Genomic DNA, 22,673 nt, shown 5'->3' on the forward strand with positions numbered 1-22,673 from the left:
AGAATTTTCTGGCATGATAAGCATTTAGGTTGCCCAGAGTATAGAATTTCTGCAATTAGCTTCAAAGTACTTAAGTGGCTTTGGTTTTATGGGGTTTCAAATGAATAATTTTCTGTTGTTTTAACTGTTTCTTGCCAGAAATCTGTCTAGTTTGTTTTAAATAGTTTTGGATTCTTCCTAACCCCATCACCCCCCCCAAATCCTTATTCTTGGCTTAGTCATTAGAAAAACATAGGAAGTTACTCAAGAAATAGCAGCTGGAGAACAGACATTTAACCAGGTTTACAGCTTGAGGAGCTCCTGCATGTCCCATGTGCTGCTTGTGCTGCTCAGATGTGACACTACCCTTTAGAAAGGTTTGTTTTCCAGAGGGGAAAGATAGTCAAAATGCTCTGATGTCAAATATTAAAAATCACAATTAGCTGCCAAGCACTTTTCCATATTAATGCCAGGGCCAATGAAGTCAGGCAGTGAAAAGCTCACTACAAAACATCACCTTTAGATGTCACAACAGTCACAGAGTCCATAAGGAAACCAGGACATAGGAAAACAGAGAGGGGAAAAGCTTCTGGCATGATTAAACCATAAGATTCAGGAGCTGTGGAAACCCAAGGGATAATCCTGCCTCTGAGGGCTGTTAGCCCAGTCAGGGAAAGATGTATATAACAAACATGATCCTGGAGATCTTTTGTGCACCTGGGTGACCCTGATTAAATGGGCTTTAAATGATTTTTATAGTAGGAATAAAGCAAAGCAAAAGGTCTCTGGGCTTTACTGAAAAGGGAAATTTTCATGATAGTTAGGAATTCCCTCTTAAGAGTTAGGATCAGCTCTTAATGTTTTAATACCTTTATGATGGATTTTGCAAGATGGCTGCAATCACATTACATAAATGTTTAGAGGAGTGCCTGGTGCCATTATTTCTGTGGCTTGGGAAGCCTTTGCACTGTAGCAATTCATTTTATGGAAGTAGAAGTACTTTTGAGATCTGTTTGAGATAATAGGGTAAGCTTTGCATATATTTTGCATTGCATTTTAATAAAGGCTCCAGACACAAGTCCTTGGGTTTAAAACTCCTGGCTAAAGCTTTTATTGGTAGAAATCAAGACATTTCTAATGTTCCTGTCTGTGTTTCAGTCCTCAGTCCCTTTCCATGGCTCCTGTAACTGTGCTTAGACAGGAAAATCTGTGACTTTTGCCTGTGTAGAGTAGACGACAGGCTGGGAGAGCTGGAGATGTTCAGCCTGGAGAAGAGAAGGCTCCAGGGAGACCTTAGAGCACCTTCCAGTGCCTAAAGGGGCTCTAAGAGAGCTGGAGAGGGACTTCGGACAAGGGCCTGGAGGGACAGGACGAGGGGGAATGGATCCTGCTCCCACTGAGTTGTCTCCTTCCCTCCCAGCAGCCAAGCCCTGACAGAAGAACTGCAAGCTTGGCTTAGGCTCAGCATAAATCAGTCCAAGCATAAGACTGCCTTTAATATAGGGATCCTGTAGCCTGGCTTCACAAATACCTTAAATCCTTCTCTTAAGCACTAATAATACTTAATAAAAGTTTTATGAGCAAGGTACATTTTAGAGTAAATTTTCATACCCATTTTCATTTTAAAAAGAACATCAAGGAGCAAATGTATTCATGCCAGAACAAAGTAATTTAGGAGAGTCACAAAAATGGCACAGGCCCCCTCTGAAATAGTACTAGAGCGTTGATTAGGCAAAGTGACCAGTGGGGATGGGATTCGAAAACTTAATTCACCATGAAGGACTTGAGAGGGAAGGAATTCCCACATGCCAGCTAAGCATATTCCTCTGCCTGGAGGGGTGAAGCAGAGGTTCATAGCCCTGCCCTGTATATCTATCTGGAGCTGTACAGCTGGACTGCTCTTAGGGAATTCCATAGGACCAGCGTTAGCCCATGTCTGTATAGGTGGGACTGTCCATGGCTACCGGGGAGCAAATGGAGTTGCTGTCAGAACCAAGTCCTTGTGTGGGATTCATTGGCCAAAAAATTGACATTTGATGCCATTTCAGACAGCTTAGGGCAGCCCCTCTTTCCAGCTGCTCCTCCAGGAGGGTCCCACCTCTAGCCCAGTGCATGTGTTTTGGATACCCACAGCATCTAAAAAGGGACCAGGTACCTTCACTGAGTTACCACCCTCCTGAGAATCCAAAAAAGAGTATCTTTGTTTTCAGCCTCTTGTTGCCAGCACTCCACAGCAGCTGCTTTATTGTGCCTTAAATGTTGTCCTGCTGTGCTGCTCACTTCACTTTTCTGTACCCATCTGTTGTTTTCTGTCTCTCTGGGACAAGCAACAGTTGGAAACTACTTAAAAATTGTGTTCAGATCCACTAAATAGTTCCCAGAGGGGGACAACAGGGAAAGGGGCCTCCTTTTCCTCTTGCCCTACAAACCAGGGATATTAAAGAGCTGGTTCTTCAGTGTTTGGGTAAAATGCAACATGCCAGTTTATTCCTGGCAGATAAAGGCAGCACATGAGTAGGCAGTGTGAGCATCCCTCTTGGATCCTGTGGTTGGACCTATAGGAGCCAGGATGTCCAAGGGGGAATGATGCTGGTGGGGTGAGCAGGGCTATGTGGGAGATGGATTAGGGATTTCCAGGCTCTTTTAAAGGTGTATAATAATGCATATATTTTGGCTTGTTTGGAGGCTAAAGAAGGTTCGTTTCCTTTGAATAACTGAGTGTTGAGTGGAAAAGTTTTGGGGCTGTTGTCTTTTTTACTTTAAAAGAATATGCAAGGGACTTTCTCCAGGTCTAAATTATATGCTTATAAGGCAGGTGGGGACTTATAGTGGACAGTTTTGCTAATAAAGTGTGAACCCAACTTTCACCTTCTTGTCAAAGACTCAGTGGGTCTCAGAGGATGGAAAATACTGCAGAATTTTGCATCTCATCGCTGTTCAAGTAATCACAGACTTGAAGAAACAGAGCTGAAAGGGGTTTCCAAAGTGTGTCCTCTGCCCAGTGAAGGGGGCTTGTCTATAAACCCATCTGGAGGGGTGTCTACCTCACCTCTCCTCAGAAACTACCAGAAAATGGAGATTTCACACCCTCCCAGGCAATTTGTTCTACCACTTAACTCTCCTCAGAGCTAGAACATTTTCCCTTGTGTCTGTCCTAAATCTCCTGTGCTGCAATTTCCTCCCATTACATCCTGCCACGTTCCCTGTGGATGTGATGAGCACTTTATTACTTTGGTCTCTGAAGCAGTTCTTTAGATACCTTGGACTGTTGTCATTACCTGAAGCTACAAATACCCATTTAGTTTAATCCATTTTCAGAGGAGAAATGTAACCTGGAGTCATCATGATGTCAAGAGATTTAAAAAAAAAGAAAAAAAGAACAGGCCACAAGGAGGGGGATATTTAAGAGAAACCAGCTGCTTTGTATTGAGCAAAGAAATACCTCTCAGTAGTTTTATATATGAACAATCGTGTTTTCTTTCCACCTGAACTTCTGATATTGTAGAATCACTGGGAAATTTTTATGTATTTTTCAAGTGCCTTTCTAAACAGGAACTATTTCAAAATATGATGAGAGTTTAAAATTATGTCTTTTGATGTCTGAAATAAGGGGTCAAAACCTTCATTTTGACTCTGAGTGTTTCCACAGGGGTTTAAATAACAACATTAATAAATGTGTGAACCCTCTCATCACTTGATGCCTTTGTGTCTTGCAGGAATCTACTTTATGTCTATCCACAGAGCCTTAACTTTGCCAACCGCCAAGGATCTGCCAGGAATATCACTGTAAAAGTCCAGTTCATGTACGGAGAGGACCCAAGCAATGCCATGCCGGTGAGGGAAGTACATTGTGCTCTGTGTGGAAGGCAGAGTACACGCTGAAGTCATGAAACCCGTGTTAAAGAAAACCTCACTGAAATACATTTCAAAATTACAAGTTTGGAGGAGTATAAAATTACAATACTCCAGAGCAAAGAGCACATTTGTAGAGAGTTTGCAAAGTAGCTGGAATTTTAACCTGAGATTCTTTACTGTGAGGGTGGTGAGGCCCTGGCACCGGTTGCCCAGAGAAGCTGTGGCTGCCCCATCCCTGGAAGTGTTTAAGGCCAGGTTGGATGGGGCTTGGAGCAAGCTAGTCTAGTGGAAGGTGTCTCTTCCCGTGGCAGGGGGTGGAACTGGATGAGCTTTAAGGTCCATTCCAACCAAAAGCATTCTGTGATTTTATGATTCTGTGTTTGCAGTGGACACCTCTTGTGTTTGGAACAGCATCTTTGCATCCATGCCAACAAAATTAAAGGTGACAGACTTGTGTCCAGGGCCAGAAGTGATCCACACTCAGTGAGGGTCTGTGGGAGGTGGTTGCATTCATCAGTTCTTCAGCCATATCTGTGTGCAAGTGTCACCGGGGTTATTAAAACTGTGACTCTTCCGTGACTAAGTAAAACATTGCCTATAAGTGAAGGGGCAGGAAACAAGCAGATGTAGCTGTACAGATGCACACACTGGTAAATGGAGCTATAAATGTCTCTGCAGGACTATGGAACACATTCTTGGCACAGTTTTATAGGGAGATTTCTGTGTTTTTTCTCTTTTTGCAGGTCATCTTTGGCAAATCCAGCTGTCCTGAATTTTCCAAAGAAGCATACACAGCAGTAGTGTATCACAACAGGTAAAACACATGACAGCTTGGGAAATGGCATGGCCCCATATGGAAAGTGTGATTCCACCCAAGGGAAGCTTTACCAGTGTGGAAGTGAAGTAACTCACCAGTGACTCTCAGTGTTCATAATTTATCAGTGAGTGCCTGGACAGCACTCACAGTGACTGCAGTGTCAGTTGATGCTGTTCTGAGAATTTTGTGACAACTGGGAGCCAAAGTCTTTGTGTACAAACCAACATTGTGTGATCTTGAGCACGTAGCCCAGCTCAGCAGATGGTCTGAGTACAACTCCTGGTTAGTAGTCAGGAAGATTTATGTTATAAACTTATGTTAGCATGTGCTTGTTGTTTTGCTGGAGCCTTTTAGACTTTAGTTACAAATAGAAACTACTTGGTCTTGAAAATAATTCCATTGCAATTGGAGTGAGGACTTCTGAATCCAGCAGGAACATGTTAATGGGTTTTGTAGCTGTGCCAGGGAGAGGTGTACCACCAAGGAGAGACTCCTGTCCCGCAGGTTGGGGTTGTGGCAGTCTCGCCCTTGAGAGTAGAGCTTATTGAGCAGTGTGGTTCAGGGTGCCTGTGTGAGGAGGGGGCTGCTGCCTATTTTTTGTATACTAGAAGTTTTTCCAGTCCTTGGTGACTAGAAAGTGAAGTTCTAATCCCTTGGGATAGTCCATATACTCCCTTCCTTCCAGATTTTTTAACCAAGGGATTCAGTCCCAAGCATAAGGTAGTAAACCACTCTGTTTGTATGGATGACTCAGATGAGGCTCTGCTCTCTGTGCAGATCACCTGATTTTCATGAGGAAATCAAGATCAAGCTTCCAGCTACTCTGACCGATCACCACCACCTGCTTTTTACTTTCTACCATGTCAGTTGTCAACAAAAACAAAACACCCCCCTGGAGACTCCAGTCGGATACACTGTAAGTGTCTTTCAATCCTTGTTTTTCAGCACAGGTTATATTCAAATGCATTCGTGGGCAGTTTTTTTAATATCACTGTCAACTCATATCCCACTGTAGAATTTGAGTATTTGGCAGTGAAGCCTAAAAAGTTCCAGAAAGCCTTAAGAAATGTGTTGTTTTTATTAATTCCTTCTCATTACAGTGGATACCGATGCTTCAAAATGGGCGATTAAAGACGGGTCAGTTCTGTCTCCCTGTTTCACTGGAAAAACCACCACAGGCTTATTCAGTCCTTTCTCCAGAGGTGAGTTCATGTTCCAGCTGAAAAGCAGCAGAATGCTTGGGTTGAAAAGTGAGAGGATGTATGTGTACATATTTATGTGTGTGCATATGTATTTTCAACTCTCAGGTTATTTATTTATTAAATACTGTTTAGGCGGGGGTGTGTGCTCGTGTGTGGGCACGTGTGTGATCTGAAAAAAAAAAAGGAAGAAATGGCAATTTCAAATAGAAAAGCCTTAGTTCTGCTTTCTGTTGAGTCCTCACTTATTCTTTTATCAACCTGCAGGTTCCACTCCCTGGGATGAAGTGGGTGGATAACCACAAAGGGGTTTTCAATGTAGAAGTTGTTGCTGTGTCATCCCTTCACACTCAGGTAGATTTTAAGAGCAGTCATTGTCATAGAAGAGTTTGATAGTTTTTTGACAGTTGAAACACTGTCAAAGTTGATGCTGTGGAGGGTGTAATAATCATTTGTAGTGAAATTACAATCTCATTTTCAGTTCTGAGCCAGCAGACCTGTTTTTCCACATTCAGCTGTGAGTATATTTGAGAAGTTCTGCTTAAAAATATGAGGAGTTTGGCCATAATTCACAAAGGGTGAATGGCCAACAGTGTTTTCAGACCTAGCTGTTGTGTTTAATAAAACAGCTCTAACATACAGCCCAGACATATAATGATTTCTTCTTTTTCCTTTTCCCCTCTGCCTCTTGTTTCTCCCTGTATTTTCCATCTGTCTTTGATCTGAAAAGAAAGATGACAATCACTTTGTCTAATAATTTAAACTTTTTTTTTAATTAATTCCCAGTGTCTCATTTGGATGGGTTTTTTGTGTTTTATTTGTGCTGTAAGTAGTAATGTGATTTTAGTGCATTTTTTGTCTGTTTTTATAAGGATATACAGTCTGTGGGTACTCTAGTTTTGCCCTGATAACTTCTGAACTAGAATTAGAATCGAATTAAGTTAGATATGTGGGCAAATCCCTTAAAGATGTTGAGTTTCTGCTAATTTTGTGAGATTTAATGGCCAGATAGAAAAATGAGGGTGAGAATCCATCCACGAGGTACAAATCCATAGAAACTGGAATTAGTTTTGGAGCTTCTTGCTGATTATTGGCTTCTTGCTTGTTGTAGGACCCTTATCTTGACAAGTTCTTTGCACTTGTCCATGCTCTGGATGAGCACATGTTCCCTGTGCGAATAGGAGACATGAGAATTATGGAAAACAACTTGGAAAATGAACTGAAGAGCAGCATTTCAGCTTTAAATTCCTCTCAACTGGAGCCGGTAGTGCGATTTCTTCATCTCCTGCTTGACAAACTGATCCTTCTGGTAGTAAGACCTCCTGTCATTGCAGGCCAAATAGGTATTTTATTTAAGTTTTATAGAGAATTACATCGCTGAAAGTTTGACACTTCCAATTTTATCATATTTATGTAGAAATAAAAAAGTCCATTTTTATGCTTTATTTTAGTGCCACTAATATACCATGTGTCTTCCAAATAAAACATGCTGGCACCTAAATCTGTAGTGATGTACACAGGAGCAATATTTAACATAAAGTTTCTGAGAGTGATTGGTAATTTTGATGTCCAAGTTGAGGCACCAGAAAGGAGCCTGGTTTTCAGGAGTTGGATGCTCAACATGTTTCTAGCATTGGAGCCTGTTAAGGTGTCTCTCTCCTGACAATCAGAAATTAAGAACTGCAGCCTTACTAGTCACCTTGGAAAATCTGGAAGTAGGTAAGATAAGAAGATACAGAGGCTGCATATTCCTGCAGATCTTGTGGATCTGATACTGTCAGCATGAATAATCCCTCCTTTTGCTCCCTGTTTTTGTACTGCTCTGGCAGTACAAAAAATCTCAAGTTAAAGTCAGGGTTAGATCTTTAGTATTTAAAATAGCAGGTTTTGCTGATTTTTTGGTAGGAAACCTGAGTTTGGACATGATGGAATATAAGTATCTAAGACTACTTAAAAAATACTTGTGAAAATATTTCCCTAAATACAGCAATTATTTATTAATTTTGTCTTTCTGGGAAAGAATTTTGTTTGAACTTTTATTTTATACTTTAAAACTCTTTTGCTCTTTCAGTGTTCTGTATTGGTTTAGTTTGTTTGTGTGGAGCAGTGAGGACGTTAGTGACATCATTTTTTTTAAAATAAGGTTTACAGTCTTCAGCTACTTCATCCTTAATCTGTTTAGAATAGATTCCTGTGCTTGTTTTCATGTAGAAAAAAAAGGAGATTTCTCATTTCCTCATGCAGATTTCTGTGCTCGTTTTTAGAACAAGTTTTTTTTTTCCAAACCAGAACAGAATAGTTCTTTTTGATCCAGTTTGTGTTTTGGCTTAGGCTTAAATGGAGGAAATAATTAACTGAGAAAAGGATAAGCAAAACCATGATCTTATTACCATTGCATTTGGTAACCAGCGTTGGGCTGATTCCAGAAATCAGCCTAAATATATTAAATTTGTTATTAATAAAATCACTGCAACACCTGTTCTCCTGTCAGGCTCTTTAATACATCTGGTTCAAACACCAGGCTCAGTTTTGGATGAGAAATGCTTGCTAGACTCTAACAAGCTCCACCATTTCTCCTTTAGAAGGTGGACAAAAGGCACATTTGGGATTTTCTCATGGGTCCTGCTGCAATCTAAAACAAACTCCTCACTTATTACTTGCAGTTAACCTGGGCCAAGCATCTTTTGAAGCGATGGCATCGATCATAAACAGACTTCACAAGAACTTGGATGGAAACCAGGACCAGCATGGCAGGAACAGCCTTCTTGCTTCCTATATTTATTATGTTTTTCGCCTACCCAATACCTATCCCAACTCACCATCACCAGGTACCTCTGTTTTTTGTTTTATTTCAAGTCCCACTTTGTTAAAAGAAAGCAGAAAGTGTTTGCTGGCAGGTACTCCTGAGCTCCAACTGCATGTCTGGTTGCCTGCCAAGCCCTGTTATTAATTTTCTCTGTGATCCAGTGTAGCCCTTTAAAAGATGAGTTTAATTACTGTTAGTCGTGTCAGAGATTTACCTATCTGGTGATTTTAAATAACAGTGTCACTGCTGAAAGACTGTGAATTATGGCAAAATATTTGCTTTTTAATTTTGTTCTGTAGCAGGTGAACCAAAGTTGGTGCACTCTTGGCCTGTCATGTTTCCCAGTCTCCTTCACTAGTACTTTATGCTTTTATCCAGTTCCAGCAAAAGTTTAAACACTGGCAAAGGAGCGTGAAATACTTGTCTGAGCATAGGAGGGAAACAAATTAGTTCCAACCCTGCTGAGAACAAGGGATATATCTGTATGGGAAAGAGGTGGTGTGAGTGACAGGCACAGAAAACCAGGTCTTGGAAGGACTGTTGTGCAGAGTGAAGAACCTCTCAGAGGCGTTGGGAAGGTTTTGCACTTAAAACTATGCCCAGTCCTTTGGTGGGTTTCGAGTCTGACGTCTGGATAATATCCCTTTAGCTAAAGACATACCTCACCTCCTGCCTGAATCCTCAGGGAGCTTCCTGCTTCTCAGAGATCAGTGGATAAAATAGCTTTTTATACCCATCCTGTTCTGCCTTCGAGAACTGGGTAGGGGAGAATCACAGAATCACAGAATATGTGAGTTGTAATGGACCCACGTGGATCAGCAAGTCCAACCCTCAGCCCTGCATAGGCTCATCCCCAAGAGTCACACCAAGTGCCCCAGAGGATCATTGAAGCATTCCTTGAGCTCTGTCAGCCTTGGTGCTGTGACCACTGCCCTGGAGAGCCTGTTCAGTGGTTACCCTCTGGGGGAAGAACCTTTTTCTAAGATCCAACCTAAACCTGTCCTGACACAACTTCAGGCCATTCCCTGGGGTCCTGTCCCTGGTCCCCACAGAGCAGAGATCAGTGCCTGCCCCTCCTCTTCCCCTCCCAAGGAAGTTGTAACTGCAATGAGGTCTCTCTCAGTCTCCTCCAGCTGAACACACCGAGTGACCTCAGCACCTTCCCCCCTAAGTGGGAAGGCATAGGGGAGAATTCTTTACAGGCTGGTTATCCAAAGGGTTTGCTGTGTGAGGCAGGTGTGAAGCAGCCTGGGATCAGGGAGGGATGGACTAACAGGGTGCTCCTGTGCAGGTCCTGGTGGCCTGGGGGGATCAGTGCATTATGCTACCATGGCTCGATCCGCTGTGAGACCGGCGAGCCTGAACCTGAACCGGTCCCGGAGCCTCAGCAACAGCAACCCCGACATCTCGGGGACCCCGACATCGCCGGACGACGAGGTTCGCTCCATCATCGGCACCAAGGTACGTGAGTGCGGCCGGAGAGCCACGGGAGCTTCACCACCCCTTATTTCATCCTCAAAGAAATAACAGGGAATTTTTTGTGATTTTTTTTCCTGTGAAAAATGTCCTGGTAGTCCCTTCCTAGACCTTTCGTCTCGGTTGCTGATGACACTCCTGAAACTCCACTCCTTGAAAATAGTTGCTGATCTCTCTAACTTGTTGGACCCATCTTGGAGTGTTGCTGCCACAAGTGTGATGCCTGGAGGCAAAAGTCCTTCTGGACTTGTTTCCCCAAGGAATGGGTTTACTGCCTCACTTTTTGCATGACCAGCAGCCAAATCCTGTGCCCAGCTGTGTTTTGTCTCCCCAAACCTTGCACTCTGTGACTCCACTCTTATCTCCCAACCCAAATCTCTTTCTCTTCCTCTGCATTCAGCACTGATGACTGCTCAGATTTCTCTACTCCTCATGTACAGAGCAGGTATCTTGCACACAGCAGGAATATTCCTGGTCCCTGCATGGCCCGGAGGAGATTTGGGATGGTTGGTGAGAGCCACAGTTTGGGCAGCTGAGCTCAGTGTGAGTTTATGATGTGCAAACTCTGCTCCCACACCAAAAAGTGACTTTCCAGTGTGGATTCAGAGCATCCAGCATAGTCATACCCTGGCTCTTAAGGACTTCAGTGTATCCATTTCCTGCAGAAGACCCTGGCTCTCCTAGTGGCTTCCAGTTATGTATGACTGCCACAGTCCATACCTGAGCCCACAGTAGGTGAGATGAGCCAGCACAAAGCAGTGTTGGTAATTCCTTCCCCTGAGAGCAGTGTCTTAGCTACTTTGGGGTTCTCTTTTTCTTTTTTTTTTTATCTTCAAACTGTGATAACTTTGTCATGATGAGTCTGTTTCCCACCTCTGCGCCTTCACTCTTCCCACACAGGGGAATTCCTGAGCCCTTTCAAAGAGCTGTTAGGATCCTTTGGAAGATCAGTGGGCAAGTTTGTTACTAAAGCCATCAGTCTGACCAGGCAGGCTTGGCTTGGCTGGTCCTGGGTTTTACAAGAGCAAGAAAAACAGTTTCTCAAAGAAGTTAACAAATTTAAATTAATAACAACATCATTCGCTGACCAAATAAGAGGCTGAAGAATTGTGGGTAGGCAAATTATTATTTCTTACATCAAAGTCTAGACTTAGAAGTCTTGAAATATTTTAAAGACCACTTCAGTATCTTGCTAATTAAACAAGCCTGACCTTTTGTGAAATGCCATAGGCACTGGTGTGCATATGGAATTTACCCAGGCTATCAGAAGTTTAACGTGTGCTGGCTTAGTGAATAATGTCACCATACAAAATGAAGAGAGATTTTCTTCTAGAGATGTACTCCAGGCTTTAAAGAAAATCCTTTTCTGTGGGTAACTGTTGACGGGAAAATTTCCTTTAGGGTAGTCTGAGCATCAAGAATTAACCTTAGCCTGACTATATAGACTTTTAGTTGAGTATAATTGTTTCTGCTTTTAATAAGCAAAAATGAGCCACTTCTTGAGATGTTGAAATGAGTAAAAGGGTGCAAAAATTCCTGTTGTTTCTCCAAGTAATGCCTTAAGCACACATACCCAAATAAGCAACCTGCACTTCAAATTAGCATCTATCACAGGTTTTCTGCTTTAAAACAACTTAAACAATGGTTTTTTGTCATTTGAGGGAAGTCTTCAGAGTCCAGTCTTGTATCAGTTTTTATTCTAATGTAAGATATTTATAGGTTTGATATACGTGCTTAAAGTGTCCCTTATCAGCTTCTTACTTAATTTTGAAAACCCTTAACAGGGTTTGATAGATTTCTGTTTATTTTCATAGCAGAGGTAGGTTTTAGGTCTGTCACTTGTTTTGCCTTTGTTTGTGAATTGAAGCCATGTAAATTTTATTCTGTACTAAAGTAAATTTATTAAGTGTCTAAAAAGACCTATGGTGAGATTTTATGGTTGAAATGTTGGAGATGTGCTGGGAAAAAACAGAAAACATTGTGGAACTTCATTGCTCTGACGGTGGATTTTCACAGACGTGTGCTGTGTTCCTGCACAGATCCAGCTGCAGGTTGAACCCAAGGGACAGAACAGACTTTAACAGCAGCTTTGTGAACTTTTGAGTGACTCTCCCAAGCAATAAGAAGCTCTTGTAGTCTTTTATTTTCCAAAGAGGAAAGAGTCTTTCCCTTTCCAGATTTTTACAAAATGACTTCTGCTTCTGCAAACACAGTATATGTTTAATGTTATCCTCAGAACCAGAGTGACATGATAAGAAATCCTGAGAGCAGAAATATGAGGGGGATAACGGCATTTTTAAAATTAGACTTGATTTTACAAAGCATGAGCTTAGTTCAGCATTCTGCAAAGTCCTTTCGACTTTAAATCACTGTGAGCAAAATAAAGCATGTTTATGGGTCTGAGCAGGGCACAGAGCTTTGATTTATTTCTGCCAAAAAGTAATTGAGATTAAAACACTCTCCTTATGTGTTCAGTATTTTTTTTATTGGACATCTTAAGCAAAATTACAGCATTGCTGAGCTCTGCCTAGAGGATGGCTCACTGGATTAATGGTTTGAATCCCAGGTTACAGCTCTCACACTGGGTTCAACCTTGAGGTGGATTTTAGTTTGCTGGGAGAAATAGATTAGGCTGGGTGGACTTTGCAGCTGGTGATAATCACTGTGATGAAATGGGCTGCACCTTTGCTTCATATATTGGGAAAAAGCCCTAAGCTGGCACAGAAATTAGGATGAAAGCTCTCGCTCAGATGAGGGTTGTCAAAAATCAGTGTGTGTAATTCATAAGAAATTGTCTCTGTCAGAGCTGGTTCCTGGGACCCAAGACTGTCCACTGCATTCCTCTGAGTATTTCTGACTTGGGAGCAGCCTCAGTGACAACACAAATTTAAGTGTTTCCTTCTCTTCTCTCTGAGTGCCTTGAGAGCAGAAAAGAGCAGAGAGGAGGGATCCACGGTAATTTTGCCCGCATGATCCATTGCAAGGGTAGAATTTGGAGTAAAACCTAGATTGAGCTTTTAAAAAGCAGGAGGATTTTTCAAATATTTTGCTTGGCAAAGCAGGTTGGTTCCAGAAAAGGTATGTGCTTTTTCGTCTCTTTGCCACAGTGCCCAGAGGAAATACCTGAGTGTCCATGTGAAATCCTGTCCATGGGGTTATTCTGCCGGCAGTGCTGGATTTTCACTCCATGAATAGGAAACCATGTGAGGGTTGACAATCAGCCTCTTCAAAGTTTCTCAGCATTTCTATAAGAGTTGTAGAGTTTATAAACTGTGGGCTACCCTAAAGGTGCTGGAAACATCAGAGAGCACCCTTTGCTGTTTTCACATCTAAGCATCAGTTTTCCTCTGTCACACTATAAATCTTGGCTGGCTGCATGAGAATGTGTTTAAACTGATCAAAGGAAAAACGGGATTTTTCAGGAGGAGGATAGTTTTTGAATGTCAGTCGTTACAGATAGAACAGGTTGGACCAGAGTTGTTGACAGTTTTAATGTGGTGTATGTATGTGAGAGATAAAATCATCCTCTGGACTTAAATGTCTCAACAGACACCTGAGAATTCAGGCTGCTCTCACAGTTCTAATTGCTGATGTGTTTGCTGTGTACCCACTTTAATTGCTTTTAAGGACTGAACTTTGACTACTGTATGGCAACATGTAATATTTCTTTCCTTTCCCAACTGCTTTCTATTACATGCCCAGGGTTTAGACCGCTCCAATTCCTGGGTAAACACTGGTGGTCCAAAAGCAGCCCCATGGGGATCCAACCCCAGCCCATGTGCAGAGTCAACACAGGTGGTGTCTTCAGTAGAGGTTTTTCTGGCTTTGTTTTCCGTGATGTTTCCCTGTAGAATATCTTCCTTTCAGTGTATATTCCAGTTCTGGTGGTTCGTTTTTGTTTTGCTTTGTTTTGTTTTTTAATCATTATTTATTTGAAAACTTTTGAGTTTGATTTATAAATTAGCATCTTCTCTCCCACCACCCCACCACACTGCATGAAAAACCTCCAATCGCGTGAATGTGTCCCCTTCTTTCATTTCAGTGGTTGCTGGTCTGTGAAATGTAAATGCTGTGACTGCTTTTGTTTTCTTTTCTCTCTCTCACACTAGTTTCAGCTTCAGGTGGAGCACATTTCTAAGTGGGAACATTAATCACAGCTTCATAGTTTTGTCTGTTTGCCATTTCTTTTGATGTCGTGAACCATCTTGCCATTTTCATCAAGCATTTAGTGCTCATCATCCAGTAATCCTTCATGACTGTTTGAGTGAAATATTGTGAACCAAAATTGATTATCACATGTCAAATTCTCTCTTAAAACATGTAAATTTGAGGTTCTGGAGCCAGTGACTTGCTAGGACCAACTGTATTTGTTCTGTGTTGCAAAGTATGAAAACTTCATGGCAACTTCAGTCAGAAAAAGTTGATTTAGCCCTCGTTGCCTGCTGCTCTCCACTGCATGGTTGCCTTGAACGTACCTCTCAACTGTACCTCTTTTCCAGTTTATCAGCCTTCCCAAAATATTTAGTCTGAGTTCACTTGCTCTTATGGCAAATAATTTCCATCAGGAGCACAACTTCAGTAATTTTCTCCTTCCCTGTGCCAGCAGCAGCATTGCTGTGCGGTAAATCCCCCTACTCTTGGCCTCTGGTAGATTGAGAGGTATGGGCTGAAATTCCAGGTATTACCTTCCTGATGCATGTTGATAAAATGCAATGATGGAAAAGTTTCATGCTTTGCAGCATTGTCTTTGTGCATAAGAACATGCAGTTATTTAAATAATCTGAAAAGCAGATTGTCATTTTGTTTAAGTCCAACCTGTAAGTGAGTAAGAGTTTGAGAATGCTTAAAAAGGTGTAAAGGCAGTAAAAGCCTACAGTTGGAACAGTGTTTTTTTTGTGCCTTGTCCTTGAGCTGCAAAACCCATCCACGGCAAACTTTAATGTCCTGTCATCATTCATTCATCTCCACTCCGTAGGCTACGGATCGAAGTTGTAATCGTATGTCTTCGCACACTGAGACGTCAAGTTTCTTACAAACATTAACAGGACGATTACCAACTAAAAAGGTAGATTTCAGTGAAGACAATTGATATTGTGGGGCAGGGAGGTCAAGTAATTCTGAAAACATGATGCAATCTATTCTTTTATTTACAGCCCGATTTTTTTTTTTTTCCCCCGAGGTCATTAGGAACTGCTGGTGCTTAACACCACTGAATATCCAGGCTGAGTGATTATTTGGAGTTGAGTTCGGAAGAATTAAATGATCAGGAGTAGCTTGTCTGATTTAATGTCCGTAGTGTTTGGAGCCAGTTTATTACTGGCTTTCAAAAAATATGAACAGCAGTGTCTAGACATGTAAATGATGCATCCTGTGTGTAAAATGATAATGTACTGGATGGCCAGAGTTAGGGGTGTGCGCTGAGCTCAGTTATACAGATGTGAGTCCAAAGGGACCAGAAAGGGAATGGGAGTCACTTTGAAGGTGAACTCCCTTAGAGGAGATGAGATCCTTCTAAAACAATGTGAGAAAAGCAAAATGCTTGAGTTTTTGTGTAATGAGAATGTGGCCACTGCCACTGTCCAGTCTGTGGGTTGGTTGTCCCGAGACAAGAAATCAAAAAGCTGTTTGAGCCCCATGTTTCTTTCTTACTGTTTCAAGTCCTTTCTCACAGTAAATCTACATCTTTGTACAAATCGCTTTATATGTCCACTTTTTACTCCTTTTTCCTGCGAAAATCAGACCAGGCAGAAAGGTAGACTTTTAAACTAAACTAATTTGAGCACCCAACTTTTTTTTATTTAATTATTATTTTTTGAGGGTGGGCGGAAAATTCGTTTGACACTTGAAATTCAATTCTGGAGCGAGACTCTGTGAAACGTTTCTCACATCACATGTCATAACCTCATCCCTCATCGTTAGCTGGGGATTTCTTTAAGGAGTGCCACCACTGCTGTCATGTTCCAGTTATTTAGTTTGCTTAACTCATTGTTTGCCATACTCCCCATGGACCGTGCTGACATTTCTCATGTGGACTGTGTTGTGAGCTGCTCTGGAGGCTCGGGCTAACTATGGGTTTGAATCTGTGTAGCTTTTCCATGAGGAATTGGCCCTACAGTGGGTTGTGTGCAGCGGGAGCGTGCGGGAGGCAGCCCTGCAGCAGGCCTGGTTCTTCTTCGAGCTAATGGTGAGCAAACTGCAAACCCCTCCTCATGCCTTACAGCTCCTAGTTTTAAACAGAAATGACAACAAACTGGCTCTGCTGTAATTTATATTCCTGTAGGTGAAGAGCATGGTGCATCATTTGTATTTTGCTGACAAACTGGATGCGCCAAGGAAGAATCGTTTCCCCGAGCGTTTCATGGATGATGTAACTGCCTTGGTCAGCACAATTTCTGGTGATATAGTCTCTCGCTTTCAGAAGGTAATGGCAAACAATTAAACTGAGCCCAGCTCAGGCTCAGGCACCAGCCCTCCCGAGTGTTGTTTGGTGGTGCCTTGACCAGGAATGGTTTGAAAACACACAGTGTTCTTCATTTTCTTTCCCATTGTTCTCCTTCTCTCTAGGACACAGAAATGGTCGAACGGCTCAACACCAGTCTTGCGTTTTTCCTCAATGACCTGCTGTCTATCATGGACAGAGGATTTGTTTTTTCTCTTATCAAGACCTGCTGCAAACAGGTGAATGCAGATAAACATTATGACTTAACTGTGAACCATAGCATAGCCTGTTACTCTTAACTTTTCTTTGGACAGCCGGTAAAATATGGACACAGAATTCTGCTATTCAGGTCTTTTTAGAGCAAGCAAGGCATTCTCAGAGGTGATTTAGGGTTTATGCCTCTCTGATTACACTCTTAAATGTGAATTAGGAGTCACTCCCTTGAGTGAATGGACACGCAGCAGGAAGGAAGAATTACTCCCTTTGCTCACCACATTCATAGTAATTGAATCAAAAATTAGTGGGAGCTCAGTGTCATGGTTTGTCAGCGGGTCTCTCAAGGACACAGTGACCCTGTATGATCATATTGATCACCAAGCTCCCCTTCCACCCTTTGGGGGATGCAAGGTCTCCTCCCACACAAGGTGGGCTCTTTATTTGCAGTGTGACAGGGAAAATCACCCTGAACCACAAAATTTTGTTTGACTACAAACATCTGTGCTGACACTGTGTACAGAGGAGATAACGAGGTATCAGTGGGACTAAGAGTAATTTTTGCTGCAGTCTAAAATATTTATGTCAAGAGCAAGAACAGGAATAGCATTTGAACTTGTTACCTACTGTATATATACTATATAATTTATCAGCCAACCTGCATCTTTGACCTGTTAATGCATCACACTGTGATCCTGCTTCTTACAAGTACCTGCTGAAATCAATAGGATGTGGGTATCACAGAATCACAGAGTGGTTTGGGTTGGAAGGGACCCTAAAGATCATCTAGTTGGAACTCCCCAATATGTGAAATACATAGTTCTTCATTTGCTTATGTAAATATAAGTATTATATACAGTCAACTGAGATATATGTCATTGAAATTTAATCTGTAGCACAAAGAAGTGGTGTGGATGTGACCATTTAATGATACCAAGCTCTTAATTTCTTGCTTGAGAAGTGTTTTTGGGGAGCAGCAGTGGAACAGGGGGCTCACCTTTCATTTATACTCTTGTTTGGTGCTAACTGCAGTGTTATGGGCTAAACTTTCCAGGTGTCTTCAAAGCTGTATTCCCTAACAAATCCCAGTAACCTGGCATCTTTGAAGCTGGACTTCCTTCGCATCATTTGCAGCCATGAGCATTATGTCACCTTGAATTTACCCTGCAGCTTGCTCACACCACCTGCATCCCCATCACCATCTGTGTCTTCAGCGACTTCTCAGGTACTCTGGGACCAGGTTCTTTGTGGGAATACAAGCTGAGCTTGGTGCTGAGACTAAAATCATATGAGACAGTTGTATCTCCTGTATTTTCAACCCCTCTTGCTCATATTTTTGAGAGGTGTTTATCTAGAAATTAGTTTTTTCTGCCACGTAGGTTTTGATTTCTTTTGAGCTTTTATTTTTGAAAAAAGATTGCCCATATCCTTGTCCTGGTAGTGACCACACACTGTCCTTAGGGACCTGGTCCCCTCTTTATATTACACAAACATAAATGAGACTTTTAAGAAACTGCTTTGTCCAGAGTTGCTCTTTTCTGAAAACATAAGGGTCTTCTGAGCTCATTGTAGCTTAGTACTGGCCTGCTCAGAAAAAGTAATTTGAATTAGTGTGTCATTCAAATGGATTAATTAGTTGCAAAATCACATAAACTAAATCAAATTAAAGCCTTCTTCAGCCTGAATAAGAGTATCCCTGAGTTAAAAGTTTAGCTAATCCACTTTTAAAGGTTACTTGGCTTAACTTCCCTAAGACCTGCTCTGAGGGGAGAGCAATAACAACAAACTGAATTAGTAGAAGGGTTAATGAGCTGGGATGTAATGGAAGTAGATGAGCCTAGCTCCAAACAAAAACGGGAAGAGGTAGTTTATGTGAGACTATCTTTGATTCTGAAAACTGCTTCTAATGCATTCCATACGATTTGACTCTGTGTTCATGATGCCATTTCTGAAACTTGAATTTTTCAGAGTTCTGGGTTCTCCACAAACGTCCAAGACCAGAAGATTGCAAATATGTTTGAACTGTCTGTGCCTTTCCGCCAGCAGCATTACTTGGCCGGGCTCGTGCTGACAGAACTGGCTGTCATTTTAGATCCTGATGCAGAAGGGTAAATCTTTACTTTTTTTTTTTTCCAAAGACTTTTCTGTCATTCCAAGCAAATGGTGGGTTCAAAGGAAGTACTGGCATAGCCAGAATTTATTTGAATTTGCAAGCTATGATAAGAAAACAGTTCTTAAAGAATCTTCGTCTTTCTCCTCGCCTCTCGTGTTTCTTGCTTCCTTATCACTGACTTTGTAAACATGATTTCAGTCACATTTTTCCAACTGAGAAGGACAAAAGGTTCCTGCTGGAGCCCCCAGCTGCCACCAGGGCACTGCTGGATCTCTAAAAGGAAAATAGCTTTTCTCAACTGTAACAAGAAAATAATTTTCAGCATTTAGGAAGCCTCTGTTGCTGGTGGTTTTAAATGTTACAATCTATTTCGCCTGTGGTTCTGCCAGCTCTTTTTAACCATAAATTATGCATTAATGAGGCCCCTGTGGGTTACATAAATAGACAAATAAAGTCAAGCATGCAGAGTTTGTCGGTGACTTGCCTGGCTTGTGCAGCAAATAATTTTCTGAAGTAGCCCATAGCCTGTAGTCCTGACATCCAGTCTGTTCCTGTGTTATTTAGAGCTATATTCTGCCTTGCCTCTTTAAAATGGGTTACAATGGAAATTATTGATTGCTTCCACAGCCTGAAGTTCTCTCACAGGCATTTTTCTCAAGGTGGACTCAGAAATATCAGCCGAGTCGACAAATGCTGATGATTCATGGTTAATTCTGCCCCTTTACCAAGAGGTCTCGGGACTTAAACATTCATTCTGTTTCCTCTTGGAGAAGAAAGCGATGCCATAAATTAGAATATTTTCCTGTATATATACATAACACACTGCAGTCCCATTTGTTTGGTCTGAAATGGAAAAAGCAGCAAATCTTTACCCACCTACACAGTCTGCAGAAATCCTTTTTGTGCCATATGGAGCATCCTGCTTAGAAATCAGGTGCTGTTCTCTGACCATGTTTGCCCTTGCTCTTCACAAACTTTCTGTTTTCATCTACCTGTCTGTTCTCTATCTACTTACCAAGCACTTATACCTGGCCCAGGATAGTAATTTCTACCCAGTTGCACAAATGAACTTGCAAGTGTCCACTGGGGAGACAACTCCTCTCTCAAACCTTATTTAGCCAGGAAAAACCCCTGATACCATCTGCATATGCATTTTGATCAAAGCTCCTGAATTTTGCGGGAGACATATACCTGTAACACATTCATTTTTTATTGTTTTCCAGAATAACTTGTAGTTTCAAGTCTGTTGACTTCTCAAGCTTCAATTCTCTCCGTTTGCCCTGATAGATCTGTCGTGTAAAGTAAACCAAGCCTGTTCAGATCTGCTCTTCCCTTGCCTGTGGAGACTTTTAACAGTCCTACAGTATCATCAGCAGAGAATTCAAACTTGCCTTCCATAAAATGTTTTGACCACCATTGGAAAAAGCCCAGAATTGCTACCAGTTCATTATCCTGCAGCAGGAGTGGAGAGGGGTGTCCATCTAGTGGCTTATTGTGTTACAGATCTGCCTTAGGTCTTGATAGGTGATCTAGATTAAATGTGTTCAGTTTTTGGTCTTTTTGCTCTATTAGCAAGATATATTAAGTTGTAGCTCATTTTATAAGAACTCTTTGGATTGAGTTGGACAGAAAAGGTGTCAGTACTCTGGTCCCTGAAAGTGTGTGTTGGATGGATCCTTCTGTCTGAGGGCCTGTGCAGTGACAGGGTACAGTACAGTCCTCCAGAGCATATTTGATTGAAAAACAGGACAAACAGAACATGCAGGTGAAGGAATCTGTGGACTGGGACAGGTACAGAGAGCGAGTGCAAGCAGCTGGGCCCTGATCAGGTTGTCTCTGCAAACACTGCAGTGGTGCTTTGGTATTGACTCACAGTGCCCACATTGTCCATCTTGGCTGATGTTCCAGAAGTGAGAAAACCAGAATTCGGCCCTCAGTGACAAAGTCAGTTTTCCAGGTGTACGTGGGTGTTAACAGGAATTCAGGCCAGGGCCGAGATAACAGAGGGGATGGTGGGAGGGTGGCAAGATCAACTTATTGCATTATCAGCCAGGAAGATCAGTGGTCTGGATTTCCTCCTACCCACTATGGATCAATCCACCATGGTGCCTGCTCTGTTATGGAAAAGTGACAGAGAAATCCATATATCCTTAGGTTTGAATTATGCTGAGTTGCTTGGATGTGTTTTCCCTATCTGCAGTTCCATGGCCTGCAGGATAGTTTCCCTTGAATTTTTAGGAACACAACTTAAATGCCACTCCCTCAAAATAATACAAAGACTTTTCTTTATCGTTAATCTGAAGGAAGCAGTCACTTAAATAAGCATTTCCTTCCTAGTTGTTAAGGGTCTCATGAATTACACAAACAAGCAGTTGTAGGATCTCATTATGGCTTAATTAAAAGCCACAGGGAAGATGTGCAGCTCCAATAGCTCATGTCCTCCCAAGTTGTACTGGTGTCTTGGAGTCACTTTAAACCCACAATAATCCAGTCAAAGCCTCTTTTTTTAACCAGAACTCAACTCTACTTTTCAGGTAAAGTGGATACTGCCTGAAATTCAGCACTTGTTTTAATACCTCAGGTCTGAACACTGCAGCTTATGTTTTGCTAATGCCTAATGTTCGAGCTTCCTTGGCTGCTTCATGCATGGGGTAAAGTGTCTTCTTGGCCTGGTTTACCTACAGAAGCAAATAGCTATAGAGATAACTTGCTGTTTGCTCTGAGAGAGTTTTGCTCTGTGTGATGGCTGAGGGGGATTGAAAGGAGCAGAGCGAGTCCTTGAGAGATTCAGGGGAGTTTTTGTGTTTTGAAGCCACAAGCACCGAGCAGGGTCACATACCCCCTGCAGAAGGGGCTGGTGCTTGGGCCCTGCCAGTGTTTGCATCTGAATAAGGAAGAAGGCCGTTTTTTGCTGTTTTTCCTTCTACCCCTTCTTTTCTTTGACACTTTTTGTTCAGAATTATGAAGCTGTAGCCTACTGTTTTGGTTCTATAATTGCATGGGGGGTCAGGGAGCTGAAGCAGAAACTTCCTGATCATTTGATTAAAGCTGTGTTCTGGTTTAGGAGGATTTGTCTTTCTTTAAATGGTGTTAAGTAGAAACTAAAAAACACAACAAATAGTTTTACTAAACCCACTGTCCTCTCAAGTCTCTCTCCCTGTTTTCCATATTCCCTAAGTTCTCCTGATGGTCTTTAGTTGACTTGATGCTTCAGCATAGCAGTAGCCGGGGCTTTGGTTTTTTATGGAAAATATGAGAGTGTTCATGTTATATTGGGTATGCATTCCATAAGATATTTTTGTCTATTTTATATGGCGCAGTGAAAAACCAGACAGACATCTGTAAAATATGGGGGAGAGCAAAAAACACGTGTAGTGGCAGTTCACATGCAGTTAAAAATAAAAACCAGGGTTTTTTCCTTTTTGAAGCCCCTTAGTTACAAAATATAGTTTGCTTTAAAGATATTAACTAATCTGCATGACCCAACTCTCTTTTAACAGTTTATTTGGATTGCATAAGAAAGTCATCAATATGGTACACAATTTGCTGTCCAGTCACGACTCGGATCCCCGGTACGCTGACCCGCAGGTAAAGGCCCGGGTGGCAATGCTGTATCTACCTCTGATTGGAGTGATCATGGAAACAGTGCCTCAGCTCTATGACTTTACAGGTATTTTACATCCTTTGCTTTGAGTATCTGTTCATCTACTCACAAGGCTTGAGTGTTTGGGTTCTAAAACTGAACTACAAACTCCTTTACCTTTCAACGAGATTGC

General features: G+C 41.9%; 1 protein-coding gene across 1 annotated transcript in view; it reads left to right on the plus strand.

Moving 5' to 3' along the window:
• DOCK7 (dedicator of cytokinesis 7) overlaps positions 1 to 22,673 on the plus strand; it is an 89,136-nt gene that overhangs the window by 42,871 nt on the left and 23,592 nt on the right. Inside the window, exons 15-30 of the mRNA XM_018072008.1 lie at positions 3,696 to 3,813; positions 4,578 to 4,648; positions 5,429 to 5,567; positions 5,752 to 5,853; positions 6,118 to 6,204; positions 6,962 to 7,193; positions 8,514 to 8,678; positions 9,948 to 10,117; positions 13,835 to 13,927; positions 15,108 to 15,197; positions 16,221 to 16,316; positions 16,413 to 16,553; positions 16,697 to 16,810; positions 17,839 to 18,009; positions 18,753 to 18,892; positions 22,398 to 22,567. Of these exons, the coding sequence (XP_017927497.1) occupies positions 3,696 to 3,813; positions 4,578 to 4,648; positions 5,429 to 5,567; positions 5,752 to 5,853; positions 6,118 to 6,204; positions 6,962 to 7,193; positions 8,514 to 8,678; positions 9,948 to 10,117; positions 13,835 to 13,927; positions 15,108 to 15,197; positions 16,221 to 16,316; positions 16,413 to 16,553; positions 16,697 to 16,810; positions 17,839 to 18,009; positions 18,753 to 18,892; positions 22,398 to 22,567 (2,099 nt within the window). The remainder of the gene's footprint in view (positions 1 to 3,695; positions 3,814 to 4,577; positions 4,649 to 5,428; positions 5,568 to 5,751; positions 5,854 to 6,117; positions 6,205 to 6,961; positions 7,194 to 8,513; positions 8,679 to 9,947; positions 10,118 to 13,834; positions 13,928 to 15,107; positions 15,198 to 16,220; positions 16,317 to 16,412; positions 16,554 to 16,696; positions 16,811 to 17,838; positions 18,010 to 18,752; positions 18,893 to 22,397; positions 22,568 to 22,673) is intronic.

The sequence above is a fragment of the Manacus vitellinus genome, unplaced genomic scaffold (genome assembly GCF_001715985.3).
Source record: "Manacus vitellinus isolate BGI_N305 unplaced genomic scaffold, ASM171598v3 scaffold_21_pilon, whole genome shotgun sequence".
NCBI classification, from domain to species: domain Eukaryota; kingdom Metazoa; phylum Chordata; class Aves; order Passeriformes; family Pipridae; genus Manacus; species Manacus vitellinus.